Below are 20,609 nucleotides of genomic sequence, written 5' to 3'. Positions count from 1 at the left end.
CGTAATTTTCTCAAAATTCAGCTAAATCGTCGTTGCGTTTTATGGAAATGGAATTGGGAATGTCCAAAAATTCGACTCATGGTATTGTGATCGGAAAATTGGGCTATTGGAAGGTTTGTTCTTACTTTGTGCTGCACAAACTCATTGACGACGAAAATTGCTTAGAATCCAACATTGTAAGGATATATCGTTAAAGAGTCGATAAAGCACAAAAATTTCCTTTACAACCTTTTTAGTAGTGAGGAAAATTTGTGCTTCCAATACGATCCGGAAACAAAGTGTCAAAGTGCTGAATGGATGCCACAAAACGGGTCAGCAACTAAAAAATCTCGTTTTCAGAAGCCAAAAGTGAAAACAATGCTCATTTGGCGCGATCCGGCATCAAGTTGATGCGGACTTAGGACCCCACAATTCTCAAAAAAATATTTTCAGCTCTGGCCAAGCTTTGGTTAATAGAATTGGCGGATTTGCGCTCAATATAATTCGTAGTCCTGTTGTGTTCTGCGAATTATATAAAGGAGCACTTAACATCTGCGAACCGCTTCGGTCACGCTGCTCCCAGGGCAGAGGTGAGGCAGCGTCTGACGATTTGCCTCGGCCCTGGTAAGAAACCGTAAAGCGGTCATCGCCTGACATTTTTTTAAAGTTTGGGTCCGTTGACCAAAAAAAAAGAGGGAGTAAGTTGCTCCCCATTTGGTCCGGTCCGGCATCAAGTTGATGCAGACTTAAGACCCCACGACTCTCAAACAAGTAAATGCTCATTTGTTTTTACGATTCATAGGGTATTGTTCATCGTGAGTTCGTCCCACCGGGCCAAACGATTACTGCGCCATATTATCTTGGGGTCTTGAGGCTTTTATATAGTATTCGTCGCATTTGGCCAAAATATTACGAGGAAAGGAGTTGGTGTTGTATGATAATACGCCGTCTCATCGATCGCCACTCATCGCCGATTTTTCGAGCGAAAATCGCATTTTATCGGTCAATCATTTCCCGTATTCGCCTGATCTGGCACCTTGTAACTTTTATCTATGCGGAAAACTTCATTTGCCGATGAAAGGCAAGCGCTATGCTGACATTCCAGCCATTCAAAAGGCCTGTGCTGACATCCTCCAAGCCATGCAGGTCAACAACCTAAAATCGTCATTCGAAAATTGTTAAGTCGCGCAAATCAGTGTATGGAAGCGAAAGAAGACTATTTTGAATAAAATCGCCGAAGAAACCATTTGTTGTTTTTATTTTGAAAAAGTCCTGTTTACTTTGAGACAGACGGTGTATATACGTCGAAACAAAAAATTGTACTTTGGGTACAGTTACTCCTTTGTCTATTATTATAACCTTAGATTAAATTATTGCTAAGGTTTCTTAGGTTAAATATGCTTTAGATGGTGGCGTCCATTATTTATAAATAAAAATATTGCTTAGGAAAAATATTTTATCTAGCGTACCAGGTCATCACTCTGTCGGACCACTTTAGGTCATCCCCCATCGACTTGCATTTACAGGCTCATCTTCTGCTTCTCAACAGCGAGCTACATGACCATACTCTCGAAGACGCCTCTTCTTAAGAACTTGGGGAATCATGTGCGCCCCCAATGACCAAATTCAGTCCTATTTCAATGCCAAGCAGTTGAATAAGTTCATGTGTCAAAGGCGTCAGTTTTACTTCCAGGGGAGTGAGCGCCTATGGTTAGGAATATAGTGTTTAACATTGTGCATATACCCTGGGCGCTATAAACTGATTTAATCAGGATATCCGAGACGTCTTGTCCTTCGGGCACCAAGTCACTGTTTTGAATGTTTGTCGTTTGATGCAGGCAATAAATCTAGAATGGGGCGTTTACTTCTGCCGTATAAACCTGATCTTTGATCCATATGTGAAGCTTTTCTGAACTTCGGACATCTGCCATTGCGATTCACAATAAAGTTATTTTCAATGCCTATTTTTCCTGTTTCAAATCTGAATTACCAGGAATAGATATTGCATTCTAGCCAATAAGGAGTTTTTTAAAAGTCTTTCAATATTCTTTTGTTCATATTGCAGGTTGAAGGATTTGATGACCATGCGGGCAGAGTAATTGTTAAACTGGCACTTGGGGGACATTTCGAATCCTTGAATGAGTTTTTGGTGCAACCCGTATCAAAGAAAGAGTACGCCGAATACGGCAAAGTGATAAGTAATATTTACCATAACTTCGGGCTGAATAAGCTTTTGACTATTTTTTTTCTAAATTTAAGATTCTGCTAAATATGAAGAGTACAAGAAGCTAGAAAACGCACAAGGACAAATCGTGCTTAAAACTCCAAAAATTGAAAAGACTGCCGATAGTGAAATAGAAGACCGAAAAGTAGTCATAAAGCAAGAGAAAAATATTCCACAACCTACAAGCTCCAGAAGGTACTCAACCGATTCCGAGGAAGACGTGAGGCAACGTTACAGGTCAGATGGACACAGGCATGAGACGCATACAAAACGGAGTGAACAACGGGAACGGAGAAGATCACGAAGCTACAGTTCGTCAGGTCAATCCAGTGATGACTATCGACGAACAGAAAAGAAGAAATCCTCGAAATCTAAAAAACATAAAAATCGCAATCGTGAACGTAGTCGAGATCGCAGTCATCACAGATGCACTTCATCGGAAGATGAGAAACGACACAAAAAGAAAACCAAGAAAAGTAAACGTCCCAGATCACGATCAAGGGGCCGACGAAGGTAGAGATTTTATACGGATTCCTTAAGCTGTCCTGGAAAGTGATTAAGTGATTGATGTGACAAACGTAAAGTGAGATTTTTTTTTTTATTTTATTGTTGTTCAGTTGGTGTGCAAACTTGTAGCTTAGTTATAAGTAAAAATGAATGTTTACAAAAATATCTAAAGCATCTGATAAATATATCTTTGAGAGAAAAAGTAAATCTTACAAAAAAAGAGCGTTTTTTTTTATAGTGCAGATTCATTTTCCTGAACCGGAGCCCTATTTAGTTGGCAATCCTAGAAAAGGAAACCAAAAATTAATTTTCAGGAAATTAAAATTAACATTTTCCTTACCTTTGATTTTTCAGTGCGATGAAATTTGTTTCTTATGTAAGGCGTTAAAAGTTTGGGATCTACACTTGCGGGGTCATTTCCACCCCATATCCATGTACATAGGGAAGCCACGGCCACTGTCACAAATGCCCCAACGAATGTGTACCACATGTACGATATTCGATACAATCCAAAGGCACTTCTGTAATAAATTGAATGTCCTAAAACCTTTGTTTTGGTGCCATTTGAATCTGGGTCAGTGGATTTATTTATTTTCTATACTTAAAGTGTTTGTGATTTGTCAAAATAAAATGAATTTTTCTTACTCGTGCGTCTCACTCGATGTAGTATTACTTGCAGCAATTAAAGGATTCTCAAACTGATAATCACATTGGTCAATAGATGTCAGTTTATGTTCGAATTTCAACGAGCCCGATGCGATTGCCCACTGCGCATGCAAACTGATCCAAGACATGACGAAAACTCCGACCACGCCTCCACACAAAGCGGCCTGAAATAGAAATTATATCTGCATCTGTCTGCTGTTGTCTATTTATTTTGGCAAAACCATACTGAATTTCACCTACATTACCATTGATCCAAGGTAAGAGAATACCTATTGAGAAAATCCCTAGAAGTGGTCCATTTGTTATTGCTTCCAGACTCATCGTTAACTGAAGTACGGTCCCCATTTTTTCGACAACATAAACGAGTGCCACGCATAGTACACCTACACCGACTACGACGGTTCTCATGATCCAATCGACGGCTCGTGTGCTCAGAGGTTTTTTAGTGAATGGTTTGAAGAAATCTTCCAGAACGACGGCTGACATTGAGTTAAGACATGTCGATAGCGAACTTAATGCTGCACTGAAGACTCCCGCGATGAATAGCCCGGAGAGGCCAGGTAAGTCTTTAAGAATATCCATTACGAAAAGAGGTAGCAATTGATCCCGTGCCTTGGCAAGCTATAAGTGGACATTTTTTGTTTATTAATTTATTATTCAGGCAATTCATACGTAATACCTTTGTGGTTAGTGGATCGCAATGCTTATAAGTAGCATAAATAAGCAATCCATTGTAACTGCAAAGAAACATAAGAACGATAACACCCAAAACAAATATCCATAGAGCTTGTCTCCCAGCCCTGAGTGTAGGCAGCGCTAAATACCGCTGAATCATATTTTGACTCACAGCATTTGTTTGTAGCCAATAAAAGAAACCGCCAATTACTTGGGACCAGATCGTATGTCGAATTGTAGGATTTATATCAAACCTGAAAGTTTAAAATCAATTTGAGGATTATTTCTGGAGATCTTTCATTTACTCTGGTCCTTCTATACGGTCGGTATTCCAAGCATCTTCGAAGACTACTCTTGGGCCACCCAAATTGATGCTTCCCTTAATTGCAACCAGCACTAAGGCTCCGAACATGGAAAACGTTTGTACGACATCGGTCCATACGACGGCTTTTAAGCCACCCTAACAAGGCGCAAAATAACAAATCAAATGTTTCCTTAAGAACAGAGTAAGTTTCTCATACCACGCATGTATAAAATACACAAACTATGCATACGATTGGAGTGATCACATGAATGTTCATTCCAGTAACTGCGAATATATCGAAGATAATGCGAAATTTACGTTGCCAATGTCCTGTTGAATAGTTTTTATTCAGTTGAAAGCATTCTTACCTTGATTAAAAGCTAATGCCGGTACATAGATAACAATTGGCAGATATCCTACCTAGAAATAATCAAATTAAATTCTAGGACCATCTTAGTTGATATATTTCATACTTACATTCATTATAACGAACATGATTGAACCAAACATACGTAACCTTCGATCAAACCTATTTTCTAAATACTGAAATAATAAATTAAAACAATTTAAATATACGAAGAAAAATTATGAAAATGTGCTTGCGTGAAGTTGCAAATAAGTCCCAAATAATGCAAATGTGCGAATGGAATGCTTAGTCAGAAGAAGGAATTTTTTCAATGTGTGCTGGCAAATGTGAGATTGAATTTATTCGATCATTTGGACTTGAACTTCATCAATTTTAATGCAAATGAGAGTGCGAGTGATTACTCCGGCGGTTGGAGCAGAAGAGAGATGCGGTCCCTCTGTCTCCAAACAACGGGACTCCCTCAGTGCTGGCTCTCCACTCTCGTGGCGAGTTCTAGAAAAGCCGCGGAGAACGGCGGCGGCGTCATCCATCTGCTCGTAATCCTAATACTGCAGCGCCACATCACTCCACCCCCAGATGAAACCTAGGGGGTTTCAGCGAGAGAATCCGGAACTGCGTTCTCCATCATACCGCGAAGCGAACGCGACGTTGATTTGGGGCGCACACGGGCTTCAGCCTGGATAGGGAGACCGCCTTTTTGTGTCCTCCCATCTCGAGCTGGAAGAAATGCTCTCCCCGCTCGAGAACTCGGTACGGGCCTTCATATGGAGGCTGCAGTGGCTTCCGGACGGCATCCGCCCTGACCAGGACGTGTGTGGACCTGTCCAGTTCCTTGGGCGCACAGACAGGTGCGAAAGAGTGTCGCGTGGGAGGTGTGGCTTTGATGCGTCAAAGGTTGTCTCTTAGCAGGCGCAGCAATCCCGACTCTGTGAGACCCGATCTCTTGTCGAAGACCGGATCGTTTGGGAGCCTTGGGTTCTCCCCGTATACCAGCGCCGCGGGGCAGCAAAAGAAAAAAGGGTGGACTCAAATTGCATTCCCTGGTCAGTGATGATCACTGCAGGGACGCCAAAGCGAGGGATCCACTCTCGACAGAGGGCTTCGGCACAAGATTGCGCCATAATGTCCTTCAGACGTATTGCCTCAGGCTACCGCGTAAACCTGTCGATGATTGTAAGGCATTACTTGTAACCGTGCGAGTATCGCAAAGGTCCTACTATGTCGAGGTGTATGGTGTGAAACTGCTTGGTAGTGCGGGGGAATGAACCCACCTCTTTCCTTACATGCCTTGTGACTTTACACTTCTGGCATGCGATGTACTCTCTGGTCCAGGAGTTGACATCCTTGTTGTATTTCTCGGTTACTAACCGATTTGTTGTCCTGATGCCTGGATGTGCTAAGTCGTGAACCGCGTGGAACAATTCCTTGCGAAAGGTAACCGGAATGTATGGCCGGGGTCCTTTTTCCGAGTCTTCGCAGCAGAAAAAGAGGTTCGAGCCGAAGATGGGCAACTCCCGAAATTTGTATTTAGGGTTGGATTTGAGGCTCCGAAGTACTGCGTCATCCTCCTGCGCCTTGGCAGTAGCCGAGAAGTCGAGTGCGGCGCGGATGTTAACCTCGGAGACACGTGACAAAGCGTCAGCAACTATTGCTGGACATATGCTGGATGTCTGACGTAAACTGGCTTATAGAGTTCAGGTGTCGAAGCTGACGAGGAGACGCTTTGTCGGGCTTTTGTTTCAAAGCATGTATGAGAGGCTTATGGTCCGTGAACACTGTGAACGTTCTGCCTTCAAGGGAGAAGCGGAAGTACTTAATGTTCAAATACGCGGCGAGCAGTCCTCGATCGTAAGTGTTGTAGTTCCGTTGAGGGGGGTTTAACTGTCTGGGGAAAAAGCTCAACGGCTGCCAGACTTGATTCACCTCTTGGTGAAGAGCAGCAGCTACTGCGATGTCAGAGGCATCAACAAAAACGGCTAGGGGTGCATCTTGTCGAGGAAATGCCAAGAGTGTAGCATCAGCCAATTGTTGTCGGGATTCATCAAACGCGCGGACAGCCTCTTCAGACCACACAATCTCTCGTGTGTCCATTGTTTTGGGGCCAGACAACTACGCGTTCAAGACAGACTGGTGTTGGGCGATCTTGGGCAGGAAACGACGATAGAAGTTTAGCATGCCCAAGAACCTTCTCAACTCCTTCACGGTTTTCGGACGCGGGAAGCTTGAGATCGCTTGCACCTTGTCTGGGTCGGGTTGTATTCCTTCAGGGGAAAGGAAATGGCCGAGGAATCTCAACTTGCATTTATCAAAGTTTAGGACTAAACCGGCCTCAAGGAGACGTTGAAAAATGCACTCGAGATGGGCAAAGTGCTCAGACTCTGTGGAGGAAGCGACCAAAACATCATCCAAATACACGAAACAGAAGTCGAGGTTTGGTAGGGCCTTTGAAAGGTTTGCACCGCATTCCACAACCCGAAAGTCATCCGTGTGAACTCGAAGAATCCAAAGGGTGTGCATATTGCCGTCTTTTGAATGTCTTCTGGAGAGACGGATGTGGTGATACGCCTTGGTTAAATCCAAGAAAAGATGCGGCAGTTTGCGAGATGATGCGCAAAGTCGTGGATGAGTGGAATGGGATATCGGTCAGGAACAGTCTGTGCGTTTAGCCTTCTATAATCTCCACAGGGGCACCATTCGCCATTTGGCTTAGGGACCATATGGAGTGGAGAAGACTAACAGCTCCGAAGGTCTGCAGATACCCTATTGCATAAGTTGTTCGAATTCCTTTCGTGCAAAAGCCAGCTTCTGGGGTGGTAGAGGACGCACCTTCGAGAAGATAGGGGAACCAGTAGTGTTAATGTAATGCTGCACATTGTGCTTCACTGATTTAGACAGACTACATTCAGTAGTAATCTGGCTGAATTTTTTGAGGAGTGCCCGAACACGAATGTCACGAAAGTACGGAAAGATTGTTGGCCTGACGAATTAAGTTTTAGTCTTGGGGCTTATAAGGGACCTGTTCTGCAAGTCCACCAGCAACCCATAGTGACACAAGAAGTCCGCGCCTAAAATGAGGAAGCTGACATCGGCCAGGGTGAATCGCCACGGGAACGTCCTACGCAAGCCAAGAATCACGTCTACAGTATCTACAAGATAACTGCACTTGCTGAGAGGGTCATAAATTGTTAGGCGACGTGGCGCTGCGTTCTGGGTGGCCGTCGCCAGGACCTCCCGCGGACCTAGTTTTTTGAGGTAGGCGTTAATTTACACGGGAGCGAACATCTGGTAGCTTTTTCGCCGAATCTGCAATGGTACCAACAAATGCTTCGGTCCGTAGGTTGTCCTGACGACCTGCTACCCGATCACCCTTTTCGTCAGTCATTTTTGATTTTTTCAATTTTTAATGCTTGGGGTGCTACGCTCCAAACTAGGGTTCCATGGACTAAAAAACGTGGGAGTAAGTTGCTCCTCATTTAGTCCGGTTCACCATCATGTGGATGGGGACTTAGGATCCCGCAGATCCTAAACAACAACCTACCCTTTTCGTGGCGCCGGCCATCTCGCGCTTCAGCTTGCCAACTTCGTCCGAAAGCTGCTGAACGGCCGCTATTGTTGGACGCGTGTGCACCTCATGCAGCTTCCAGCGCCTCCAAAGAACCGGAGGCGCACACGAGGACCGCCTGAGTGCCCTCTGGAAGTCGTCGAAGCCAGAGCGACTTCAACAGATCGTCGTCGACCTTGCTCCCACCCAATTGCCTCATTTCGCGAAAAAATTGGCTGAAAGTTCGATCGCCCAGCCATACATTTCGGTCTTTTTATAGGCTATGGAATCGTTCATCCTCGTGGGGAGTCAAAAATTCTTCGCAGGATTCTTTTCGCGGACGCGGCTAAGAGTTCACAATGCTAACCACGTAAGTTTTTGAGCAATACGGGAATAAAAGCATTGACCCTGTGGTGAGACGTTTTTGAACAGATTTTGTAAGCTTAAATAGGCTACGTTGGCAGCCAGCAACTGTGTGCGGATGTCATAGTGGTAGCTGTTATCGGTTGTGAATTTTGACTCTAGGTGGGAGAAATTATCAACGGTTTTAAAGTTATATCCTCCTATATCTATCATTCTCAATCGACTAGTGCTATTTGTAGTTGTTTCGTTCGTTTTTGGTGCAGATATTGCCTTCATTAAAGTGCAGCCCGAATGCTTGCTAGATCTGGATAAAACCAGTTTGTACATCTCTGGTTGTTCTTTCCGTGATGAGGATATCATCAGCATAGGTCAGCAGTTGAGTGGACTTGAAGAGGATGGTGCTTCTCGCATTTACATCAGCATCACGGATCAGTTTTCCCCGGGGCAGCTTAAAAACGGTCTCAGACCGAAGGGGATGTTGGTCACTAGGGTGATCCTTCTGCTTTTATCTAGCCTCGCACATTGGCCAGGCTCAGCCTAGTCAGTCTTATCAATTTACTCGGAATACTGAATTCTCTCTTGGCCGGGTACAGTTGTATCCTTGCTATACTATCACAGGTGGCCTTGAAGTTCATGAAATTACAGTGCTGGTTATGTTCAACAGTTTTTTCCATCTCTTGCCGCAGAAAGAAAAGCATAGAAACACTCCAATTATCGCACTCAAGACTTGTACCCTTTTCGAAATTTTATAGTTAGATTTTGGCCCACTGCAGATTGTATAAATCTATATGTAAGCAAAGATTATGGTTGTACATAAAAGAAAAGATTAATAAAGAACTATCTTCTAGATAACTTTCTTCCTTTAATTTGGTCTAGTAACAGTGACTATACGGGGTAAAATCCACATGAGACTGGGGGTAAACGTACGAGGAGCTAGCAAAAAATCGTAAATGTATTGCTGCACTTTGGCAACGAGGTCCCAAGGTGGTAGTACAAAATATTAGCAATGTATTCACAGCAGAAAACTGAATTCTCGTGAAGGCGCTAACCCTGTAATGTTCATAACTTCTTGTAGTGTGGGTCTTATAGTAGAAGAAAAAATCGAACCACTTTTGCGGGACATTGCAGTTTTATGTGTTTTCTATCTATGCTGCCAACACAATTCGGTGAACCCCTGATGAAAAATTGTCCTCAGCTTTCTCTCACATCTGTTTCGTTGGAGGTAGCAAGCATATTGGCTGCATGTGATTGGAGCTCACGTTAATGACGATGGTATAATATTCTAGTAACTACTAATCGTAAGAGTCTGTAAATATTACATTGTTTCAATCTGCTGCAGTTGTTTCGCTAGAATCTGTAGCGACCACTTCAGTAGGTTCGCGTAGGCAGCGGATGAAATGGGTTGGGATCACTGAGCAAATCTCAACAGAGCGTCCACACAATACAGTTTTCGGTGACATAAGCGAAAAAATATTGGGATGGACTTTGGGGGTTACCCGCCCAGCATGCTGCCACTACACCGGGTGTAATGAATCGAAATTATTTAAATAGTCAAACAATCATCCTGCGTGACCGAAGACAATCTAGAGGAAGAGCTATCCCAAAGTCTAAACGAAATTGACTAAGTGACCGTGAAGGTCTGCCCGCAAATACTGAAGCTCCATCAAAGCGCTCAGTTGATACGTTCTTGCACGCCTCTGTGCTAGCTAGGCTCGGGAATGTGGACGAAGGGGGGTGGGTCCTTTGAGCTCTTCGATCACTGACCTGTCATTCTTACAAAATCAACGTGTCTTTTCCGATGCGTGGGTCCGCATCGGATCTGAAAATAATCAAACGAACAAGGGGATTCACGTCGACGAAAGAATATAAGTAATATTGAATATAAATAACCTAATTCTTCACCCGGAGCTCTGGTGATCACATATTTTGTCCAATTCAAATATTTCTAAATTTAAATTAAATTAAATCCAATTTAAATTTAATGGTTTTTAATTTAATTAATTTTTAATAAGTAAAACAAACTGCATAACATTGCTCACTTCCTCTTTATTTTACAAGGCAAAAAAATGTTACTACGGAAAGAAAAATGTATACTTGAAAAAAAAAACGTTATTTCACCTTCTTTTATAAGTTTCGCCCTCTATCATTGTTTTTACACAGTTCACTTTAATTCCGTCGTTCTCGTAGCTTATGGTCTGTGCAGGCCAACCTTTGCCTCGAAATGAGGATTTAAGCGCCCGTTAATTTGGAACGAAAGAGTTTTCCTGTACATTAGCCTCACTGCAAAGATTTCTATATCTGGGTTTTACTGGTGCTATGAGCAATTAATCCGGCGCAGCTCTAAATGCATTATTCAAATTCCATCTCTTGGATTTATATATTCAGAGCACTGTAATGAGAGCATTCATAGATAATTGGTTTAGGTCTATGAAGAAAGAACGGAAAACTTGGGGGTACACAGAATTAGGAGAGTTTCCTGGAGTGGTGAATCCAGTTTATTCTGATTTTCGGATCTCCATACATATGTTTGGTAGAAGAAATGAAGTTATCCTTAAACGTAGAGAAAACTGGGATGTACCAGAAGATTTTGTGGCAGGATATAGGGAGGTATTCTTCATTGATGACTCAAAAACCGAAGAGTGTTTTGGAGCAGGCATCTATGTTTCGAATAGAAACGAGAAGTGAGCCTTCCGCTTGGGACAGTATACAGCGGTCTTTCATTGACAAGCCGTTAAAGGGCAAGCACATCGCAATCTGCAGTGATAATCAAGCTACAGCGAGAGTGTTGAGTAGTCCTTTTATCACTTCAGAAATCGTTCAATAATATAGAAATCGTCTGAACTCTTTTACTATAATAGATCCAGTAGTGGAATCTGGGATACCTTAGCAGGGGTCAATTTCCCCCTGCCGGGACTCAAACTAGCAATTGGTGTTTAAGCAGAAACTGCTGCAATTGAAAAGAGCCATATAGATCCCACGTGGATTGGTTCCCACGATGGAGCATAAAACCCGGGAAGCGCTTGGTAAACTAACACCAAAAGCCCCACTGCCAAACCCTAACTCTACCTCTACGTGGTGATTGTTGGGGGTTATTTCTTAATGAAAAACTGCAGACGAAGAAGGAGAGCCTCCGGCGCCTGAAAACGGAACGAATAGTAACAAATTTGGAAATATAAGTTTCATTAACCATCACGCCGCTACAGAGGAGCCCCCAGAATCGGAGAAGGATACCTTCCACGAGGCAGTAAAACAAACCCTCGAAGCCTGACCCAGCTATGATATCAAAATCATACTTGCAGGTGTCAACAGTCAAGTAGGGACGGAGTGCGATACTTTGGCTCCCATAGCTTACATAAGGATACCAACAATAACTGAACTGGAAGTACCTGGTTTGTGCGGAAAGCGGTCCACAAACAAACATGGGCCTCCCCAGACGGGACCACTTGAGCACGTGCTAATTGAACGCCGTCACCTCTCAATCTTCATGAATGTCAGAAGATGTAAGGGGGCCAATATAGAATCGGATCATTATATCATTGTCATGAATGGACCGAGGTTGAATAACAACACCTCGTAGTATCCCCGCTGAGAATCTGATGAAAGTGAACACTGAAGCCATCCACAGAACAGTCCTTCGGGAAAATGGATGCAACAATAACCACAGTGAACAAATGTCTTGGAGATGAAGCATCAACAAATGATCTTCACAACCACCTGAAGAACGTTATCATTAATACAGCCACAAACATATTTGGCCCCAGTCGCAAAAAAAGTCGGAACGGCTGGTTCGACAATGAATGTAAGCTAGCAACGCAACGGGAGAATACTGCATACAACGAAGCCTGGGAGAACCAACAACAAGTCTGTGAACTTCAGAAATTAAGGAAAAAACCAGTTGTGGGACAGCGAATCAATGTCTGACGATTGGCAACGAGGCATTATCTGTCCCACACATAAAAAGGGAGATATCACGCAGTGCAGCAATTATAGAGATATCACGTTACTGAGTACCATCTATAAGATATTGTCCACTATATTGCTAGGTCGAATAGCGCCATATGCGCAGAACATCATTGACCCATACTAAAAAAGCTTCATTCCGGGCAAACCAGCAACAGATCAGATTTTCTCTCTGCGGCAAGCAATGGGAAAACTGCTAAAATATGACCATCAGTTGCACCATATTTTCATCAACTTCAAGGCCGCTTATGACAGCATAGCCAGGGTAAGGCTGTACACTGTCATTAGAGAATTCAGTATCCCGACGAAATAAATAAAATTGACTAGGCTGACATTGACCAATGTGTGAGGCCAGATAAAAGCAACAGGATCACTCTTCCACCATTCAGCACCAACAACGGTCTAAGACAAGGGGATGCTCTATCATGCATCCTCTTTAACCTGGCCATAGAAAAAGTGATCTGCGATGCAGATGTTAATGCAAGAGGCGCTATTCTCTTCAAGTCCACGCAGCCCCTGGCCTATTCTGACGGTATCGACATGGGAAGAACAAGTCAAGATGTAGGGTCTCGTCCAAATCGAGCAGACGGCGCGAGACTTGGGACTGCACATTAACAAAAGCAAGACAAAATATATGGGGGCAACGTCAGCGCCAAAAACGAGAACAATAAAGACAGGAGACTACAAGTTTGAGACATCTCCTAACCAGGATCAAAAATCACAACCGATAGTAGCTGTGACGATAAAATCGTCACACACAAAAACTGTTTCGCTCGAAACGTCTCACCATAGGGTCAAAGCTCTTACTGTATTCTTCGGAGACCTGGGTTTTTAGCAAGAAAAGTTGCGAACTCTTGGTCGCTTTCGAGTGAGGATACTCCTGCCCGGAAAAGTCTATAAGGACAATATCTATTATAGAAAAAGGAGACGAGGCAGACCCTGTCTAAGATGGAATGATGGCGTAGGTCAGGACGTCAGACAGCTTTTAGGAATATCGAATTGGTGGACCTCGGCGCAAAACCAGGGTGTCTGGAGTGGATAAAATCCGGCTCAATAGGTTACGGTGGGCGGGCCACTTAATCCGTATGGATGAAGATGATCCAGCCCGGAAAGTCTCTAAGGGCAACATCCGTGGTAGAAAAAGAAGACGAAGTAGACCTTGCCTGAGATGGAGCGATGGCGTAGGTCAGGACGTCAGACAGCTTTTAGGAATATCGAATTGGTGGACCTCAGCGCAAAACCAGGGTGTCTGGAGTTCCTTATTCAGGCAGGCATAGACTAGATATCGGTTGTTGCGTCGTTGATGATAATGATTATGAACTGAAAACTAGGATCAAGCTGCTAAACACACCAAACTTTCCTGTCAGAATCAATCGGACTGCTAAGTTTATCCCCTAGAAAAGCAGGAAGACTTTCAGTAGTATTGTGGACGTCATGACTGGCCATGATTCACTAGCTAAGCATATGTTCAGAATAGGAAATAATCTGCAAGATAATATTTGTCCATCCTGTAATGAGGATGTGAAATCCATTGAACATTTTCTGTGTGAGTGCCCCATATATGGATTCACCAGACAGTCGATAAAGAAATGAATTGTGTGATTAAGGTACATACATGCATCGGTATAACTCCGAATAATTTACTTATGTCCTGACGCCTCCCATGTGTCAAGAGCCCTTGCTCATTTCTCGACATGATCGGGGGCTTATCCTGGTGCGTTGGCTGAGGTGGGCGTCCTAAGATTTTTTGAGACTTGTTAAATGTCATTAACTTAACTTCGACTATATTTGATTTATCTCCTTCTCAGATCTCAGCATTTAATTTTGATTTTATTTACGATTAAATCCAACTTTTTACAAAATGTGCGAAACATTTCCTGAATGAAAGTGTTCGTTGGCACACTTCATTTCACAATCATAATCATAATTGAAATAAACTAAACTTTCAAATGGCTACTTTCCCTATCTTACTTCTTGTTATTTATGCGGTGAATTTTAAGTGAATCAGGTTTCTCTGACGCAAATTTATTCACGAAGACTCGTTCACTGATGTCGCGAGATCAGAAGTAAATAGTTTACTTTGATCTACATATACTGGAACAGGTGCAAATTTTGTGCACGAGAAAGGACTTAGTATTTTACCATTGAAGATTATTACTTGCCTTTAAGACAAGGATATAACAAATGGTCCTTCGTAAATGAAGGAGGAAAGGAGTAAAATTGTAGAAGCTTTGTCTACTCTATATGTTGTAGTCAAAAAATGAAACCTGCTGTTATCGGCTTTGAAAACATAAGCGAACGGCTATGCACTCTGCGCTTGCGAGGCAAGTTTAGAAATATAAGCCTCATAAACGCTCACGCCCCTACTGAGGAGACTGCAGAGTCGGAGAAGGATACCTTCTACGAGGCAGTAGAACGAACCCTCGAAGCCTGTCCCAGATATGATATCAAAATCATACTTGGGGATTTTAACAGCCAAGTAGGAAAGGAGCCCGTATTCAGGCGATACGTTGGCTCCAATAGCTTACACGAAAAAGCAAATGATAACGGACTGCGGACTATTCAATTAGCAGGGTCACACGAAATGGTTGTTGGAAGTACCTGGTTTGCGCGGAAAGCGGTCCACAAACATACGTGGGCCTCTCCAGACGGGACCACTTTCAACCAAATTGACCACGTGTTGATCGAACGCCGCCACCTCTCAGCCTTGATGAATGTCAGAACATATAGGGAGGCGAATATAGACTCGGATCACTATCTCGTTGGCATGGTGCTCCGAGCTCGAATAACAATACCACCTAGAATCCCCTCTGACAATCAGGTGAGAGTGAACACTGAAGCCATCCACATCACAACCCTCCGCGACACCTATAAGAGGGAAATGGATGCCGCAATAACCGCAGTCAACAGAGGACCTGGAGATGAAGCATCAACAAATGATCTTCACAATCACCTGAAGAACGTTATCATGGATACGGTCACAAGCATACTTGGCCCCAACCGCAAAAGGAGTCGGAACGGCTGGTTTGACGATGAATGTAAGCTAGCAAGGGAACAGAAGAATGCCGCACACCGAGTAATGTTGCATTCTCAAAGAACGCGGGCATGCGCAGAGACTTATCACGAACTCCGTCGAGCGGTGAAGCGACTTCACAGACGGAAAAAGGAAGCCTGGGAGAACCAACAAGTCTGTGAACTCGAAAAGTACAGGGAGCAACTGCAGCAGGCCCGAAGGCGGAAGTTTTACCAACAAGTCAGCAGGATGAAGCCTTATACACCTCGATGCTCATCCTGCCGAGACAAAGAGGGAAATCTGATTTCTGACAGAATGGGCATATTGGAACGATGGGTTGAATACTTTGATGAACTACTAAACAACCAGAACATCGGCGAGTTGGAGGTCCCGTCAACTGAAGACGACGGACAAATACTGCCACCACCAAGTTTAGGAGAAACAGTCTGTGCAATTCAACGGCTAAAAAATCATAAGTCGCCAGGAGCCTATGGAATTACAGCCGAATTGGTTAAATATGGATGCGACCAGTTACACCAAATGGTTCATCAACTTGTGCTCAAGGTATGGGACAGCGAATCAATGCCTGACGATTGGCAACGAGGCATTACCTGCCACATACATAAAAAGGGAGATATCACACAATGCAGCAATTATAGAGGTATCACGTTGATGAGTACCATCTATAAGATATTCTCCACTATGTTGCTAGGCCGGATAGCCCCATACGCCCAGAACATCATTGACCCATACCAAAGAGGCTTCACTCCAGGCAAATCAGCAACAGCAGCAGAGAGAAAATCTGCGATAAGCGATGGAAAAACTGTTGGAATATGGACAACAGTTGCACCATCTGTTCATCGACTTTAAAGCCGCGTATGATAGCATAGCCAGGGTGAAACTGTACACGGCCATGAGAGAACTCGGTATCCCAACGAAATTAATAAGACTGACTAGGCTGACCCTGACAAATGTGCGAGGCCAGATAAAAGCAACAGGATCGCTCTCAAGACCATTCGATATCAACAACGGTCTACGACAAGGGGATGCCCTATCATGCATCCTCTTTAAGCTGGCCCTGAAGATAGTGATCCGTGATGCTGAGGTAAATGCAAGAGGTACGATCCTCTTCAAGTCCACCCAACTACTGGCCTATGCTGACGATATCGACATGATGGGAAGAACGACCCGAGACGTACAAACTGCCTTCATCCAGATCGAGCAGGCGGCGCGAGATCTTGGGCTGCACATCAATGAAGGCAAGACAAAATATATGGTGGCAACGTCAGCACCGAAGACGAATCAACCAACAACATCAAACCGCACTGGTCAAACACGAAGAAGAATAAGGATAGGAGAATACAACTTTGGGACCATTGACAATTTCTCCTATCTAGGGTCGAAAATCACAACCGATAACAGCTACGATGATGAAATCCGCGCACGGTTGTTGTCAGCCAACAGAGCCTATTTCAGCTTACAAAGACTGTTCCGCTCGAAACGTCTCACCATAGGGTCAAAGCTCTTACTGTACAAGACTATTATCTTGCCAGTCCTCATGTATTCCTTGGAAACTTGAGTTCTTAGCAAGAAAAATTGCGAACTCTTGGCCGCGTTCGAGAGAAGAATTCGCCGAAGAATTTTTGGCCCCCTACATGAGGATGGACGATTCCGCAGCCTACACCATGACGAAATCTATGAGCGATACCATGACCGTCCGGTTGTGGACAAAATCCGGCTCAATAGGTTACGGTGGACGGGTCACTTAATCCGTATGGATGAGGATGACCCCACCCGGAAAGTCTATAAGGGCAATATCTATGGTAGAAAAAGAAGACAAGGCAGACCCTGCCTAAGATGGAGCGATGGTGTAGGTCAGGACGCCAGACAGCTTTTAGGGCTATCGAATTGGTGGACCTCGGCGCAAAACCGGGATGTCTGGAGTTTCTTATTAAGGCAGGCCTAGACCGGATACCGGTTGTTGCGCCGTTGATGATGATGATATGTCCCCTAAAACAGTAACGGCCAAGAAACCTCCACAAGCGATAAATATATAGTATTAACTATAGTCACTATAAGATTGCCATGGGGAAGACTCGGAAATAATCGCGCTAAGGAACACTTCCTTGGAAGAAGCTCTTTCACAAAGTCTTTTCACTGTTTGGTACCGCGCAGTCTGTTCAGAGACTTTGTAATTTAAATCACTGCAGAGTAATTTCTTAGATGTTCCAGTTTGATAACCTTTTGGATACTTGGGGGCGTCACCATCCAAATGCTCCGCTTGCGATAACTGCTGAAGGGCTTGACTATTGAGACTGTCTGGTTTCGATAAAGCTGCACAATTTTTTAATAATTCGGTTAGGAATCAATTGTTTCCAAAAATAAACAATGCCGCGAGTAAATTTTATAAATTACAATTTCACTATTCCAAGCAGCACTAAGGCGCTATTTGTTTTGTTTCCTCAAGATTCCTTCACCGTTTCATTCCTTTAGTAAACCTTGATTTCGAAATGATGTGTTCATATGCTAATATGTGATGTGATAATATGATGTAACCACTTTCATCATGCACTTGGCAACTTGTACTCTTCATGCAATAAATAGAGTTAACTAAGCACCTCATACGTCGAAGTAATACACAGATCATGGAAGACTGGGAGGTAGACCAAACCCATCACAAATCCCATCAGGATAACACCACCCGAAACATAAACATATTGTATTCCATACGAGTAAACTTCAGTGGGTAATCCAAGCAGCGTTATTCCGGATATGAAACTTTTACAAGAAGAAATATCGTTGTTAGCTTTCCCATGAGCACTTGATAGTTTAATTGAGAAATTACTGAGTCCAATTACCTAGCCACCAGGGACAACGCGATCGGAAACACCATCATATTTCGACCGCCCATTAAGTAATCCGATTCGGAAATGGTTTTTTGCATAAATCCGAAATAGATACCGATAAAAATGCATAGTAGAAGCATAGATACGAATACGAGATAGTCAGGCCACGAGAACCGTTGCAGATGCGATATAACATCTTGGATATTATCTGACATTGTTTTATTGGAAAGAAATCTACTTAAAGGGATACACTATAAATTAACGGAAGGATACTTGTCTTTTACGCGAACATCTACTCCGAAACCGTGGTGCTACTTGGTTAACGAGAGTGAGGACTGCTCTACGATCGGATACTATCTATTTGGTGATAGATAATAGAATTTTCACTTGGCAAACCTGATGTTAAGCGCTTTAGACTGAATCTAGAGGAGCACTTCATATCAGTGGTACTCTATCGTGACGAATTTACCCTCTCTCTCTCAGTACGGAAAACTTGGAAGGAGGAACAATTTCTTTCTAGCATATCCTCTCAATTGAAGCTTTTACAATGGAAAACCAAGACTATCATCCAAGCGTATTTTCTATTACTAAGGTACCCTGTGCCTCTTCATTCTGAAAAACGCGAAATTCTCGATAATCATAGCATCACTTCCCTTCCTCAACAATTTAGCCAAATTGATCCAGGTACGTGGGCCACAGTTTGGCCCACAATCTACCCAACATTTACCAAATCCATTTATGTAGGTTTACATTATTAAAGGTTGACAAAATAAGTAGCGCTTTTACTCCGCACCGGAAATGGGTGATTTGATTAATAAACTTCCAGCAGAGATTGGTCCTTGAATGCGCACTCCTAACGTTATATTTGCCTTAATTCCCCCAGTCATTGGGTTGCTTACGGGCACTTCTGATTTGGGATTATGTGAACAATTCAAATATAAATTTCGTCATCTTGCACTTGTTGATTTCAATTGCTTAAACGATGTGCAGCACGCGGACATGTTTATGTCGAATGTTTGGGCGCATGTGAGTATATTTAGATACGCGGTGGACATGTGCGCTTAGTACTATTTTGTGTAGTTCTATGGGTGCATTGTGCCATTCATTGTTAGCATATTTTTGCATAATTTTTCATCTTCATATAGGGGGTCCAGCAAACTTTAAGTGGTTAAATAAATGCCCTTCTTGTATCTAAAGTAGCATCATGTTTATCCATTCGGGTGATGATAAAAGACAATGTGTGCAAATGCTTATGTGTTTTCAATTATACGCCATCATTCAAATGATCAAATGATCAACTATTCATGTGCTTTACGTCCTCCCAACTTCTTTTGGGGCTAAGCCAGGATGTGGAATTTTTCCTTACACATCAGCAGAAACCGCACCCGTTCATCCCTCAATCGCTCACCCCTGGAACTGCTACGATTCCCGTCTGGCTATTTCTGTACTTCAGTTACGTTTGTCAGTAATTCCTGCCATTTGTTTTCCGACTGAAGCATGCGCTCCACCAGAAGATGCACGGTCAGAATGATGGTTCTCTACGTCGCGAGGCGACTGCAATATGCAATATTCCACGCTCTGCGTCTTCTTCCTTGCCTGGACAGATTGGGCATGCTGGCGAATCGTCATGTCCAAGCCTGTGTAGATATTTCCGATATCCACTGTCATTAGATAAAATTTGCCTTAGCTGGTAACTACTATAACTACGATTGACCCACATACGGATGATCGCATTCAGCTTACGCGTCCATCGGCCTTTCGTTGAGCTATCCAATCGGGCCTGTCATCTAACCATTGATGATGCCCTTTCTTCACTCTTGATCAATTTCACGGCGCCTTGAGTTGTCGTTCTCCTAATGTAGATTCATTTCATCTCTTCAGCCAAGATGTCTGCCGGCAACAGCCCGACTATAACTAACGCCGTGTAATCTGATATCGTTCGAAAGCCACAAATCACTCTCATCATTATCATCATCAACAGTGCAAAAACCGGAATTCGATCTAGGCCTACCTTTGTAAGGAACACCAGACATTCCGGTTTTGTGCCGACGTCCACCAATTCAATATCCCTTAAAGCTGTCTGGCGTCCTGGCCTACGCCATCGCTCCATTTTAGGCAGGGTCTGCCTGGTCTTCTTTTTCTACCATAGATATTGCCCTTATAG

At 43.3% G+C, this 20,609-nt stretch overlaps 2 protein-coding genes across 3 annotated transcripts in view; one reads left to right on the top strand and one right to left on the bottom strand.

Moving 5' to 3' along the window:
- LOC119659191 (G-patch domain and KOW motifs-containing protein) overlaps positions 1–2,752 on the top strand; it is a 32,184-nt gene extending 29,432 nt beyond the window's left edge. Inside the window, exons 3-4 of the mRNA XM_038067152.1 lie at positions 2,045–2,177; positions 2,239–2,752. Of these exons, the coding sequence (XP_037923080.1) occupies positions 2,045–2,177; positions 2,239–2,720 (615 nt within the window). The 3' untranslated portion in view covers positions 2,721–2,752. The remainder of the gene's footprint in view (positions 1–2,044; positions 2,178–2,238) is intronic.
- Positions 2,753–2,782: 30 nt separating this feature from the next.
- On the bottom strand, positions 2,783–18,816 carry LOC119659190 (sodium-coupled monocarboxylate transporter 1). 2 transcript variants are annotated; one of them, XM_038067151.1, is made up of 11 exons: positions 18,458–18,815; positions 18,218–18,377; positions 4,833–4,898; positions 4,724–4,775; positions 4,573–4,640; positions 4,357–4,511; positions 4,056–4,305; positions 3,617–3,997; positions 3,356–3,540; positions 3,051–3,231; positions 2,783–2,993 (listed from the first exon to the last, which is right to left on the bottom strand). In XM_038067151.1, exons 1-11 carry the CDS (start codon positions 18,658–18,660, stop codon positions 2,943–2,945), a joined length of 1,752 nt encoding a protein of 583 aa, XP_037923079.1. In that variant the 5' UTR covers positions 18,661–18,815; the 3' UTR covers positions 2,783–2,942. The 2 variants fall into 2 exon arrangements, 1 of the variants encoding a protein (XP_037923079.1); XR_005250327.1 differs by lacking the exon at positions 2,783–2,993 and having other exon boundaries at positions 3,091–3,231; positions 3,622–3,997; positions 18,458–18,816.
- Positions 18,817–20,609: the final 1,793 nt, after the last annotated feature.

This window comes from Hermetia illucens, chromosome 6 (assembly GCF_905115235.1).
Source record: "Hermetia illucens chromosome 6, iHerIll2.2.curated.20191125, whole genome shotgun sequence".
In the NCBI taxonomy this organism is placed as follows: Eukaryota; Metazoa; Arthropoda; class Insecta; order Diptera; family Stratiomyidae; genus Hermetia; species Hermetia illucens.
The sequence above is the reverse complement of the archived record's forward strand: the minus strand, read 5'-3'. Positions and strand labels throughout refer to the sequence as shown.

Coding starts and splice junctions, on each gene's coding strand:
- LOC119659190 (XM_038067151.1), bottom strand. CDS start 18,660: ATGTCAGATAATATCCAAGATGTTATATCGCATCTGCAACGGTTCTCG. Junction 4,776..4,832: donor TCATGTTCGTTATAATGAAT/GTAAGTATGAAA, acceptor GATTATTTCTAG/GTAGGATATCTGCCAATTGT. Junction 3,998..4,055: donor GCGATCCACTAACCACAAAG/GTATTACGTATG, acceptor GTCCACTTATAG/CTTGCCAAGGCACGGGATCA.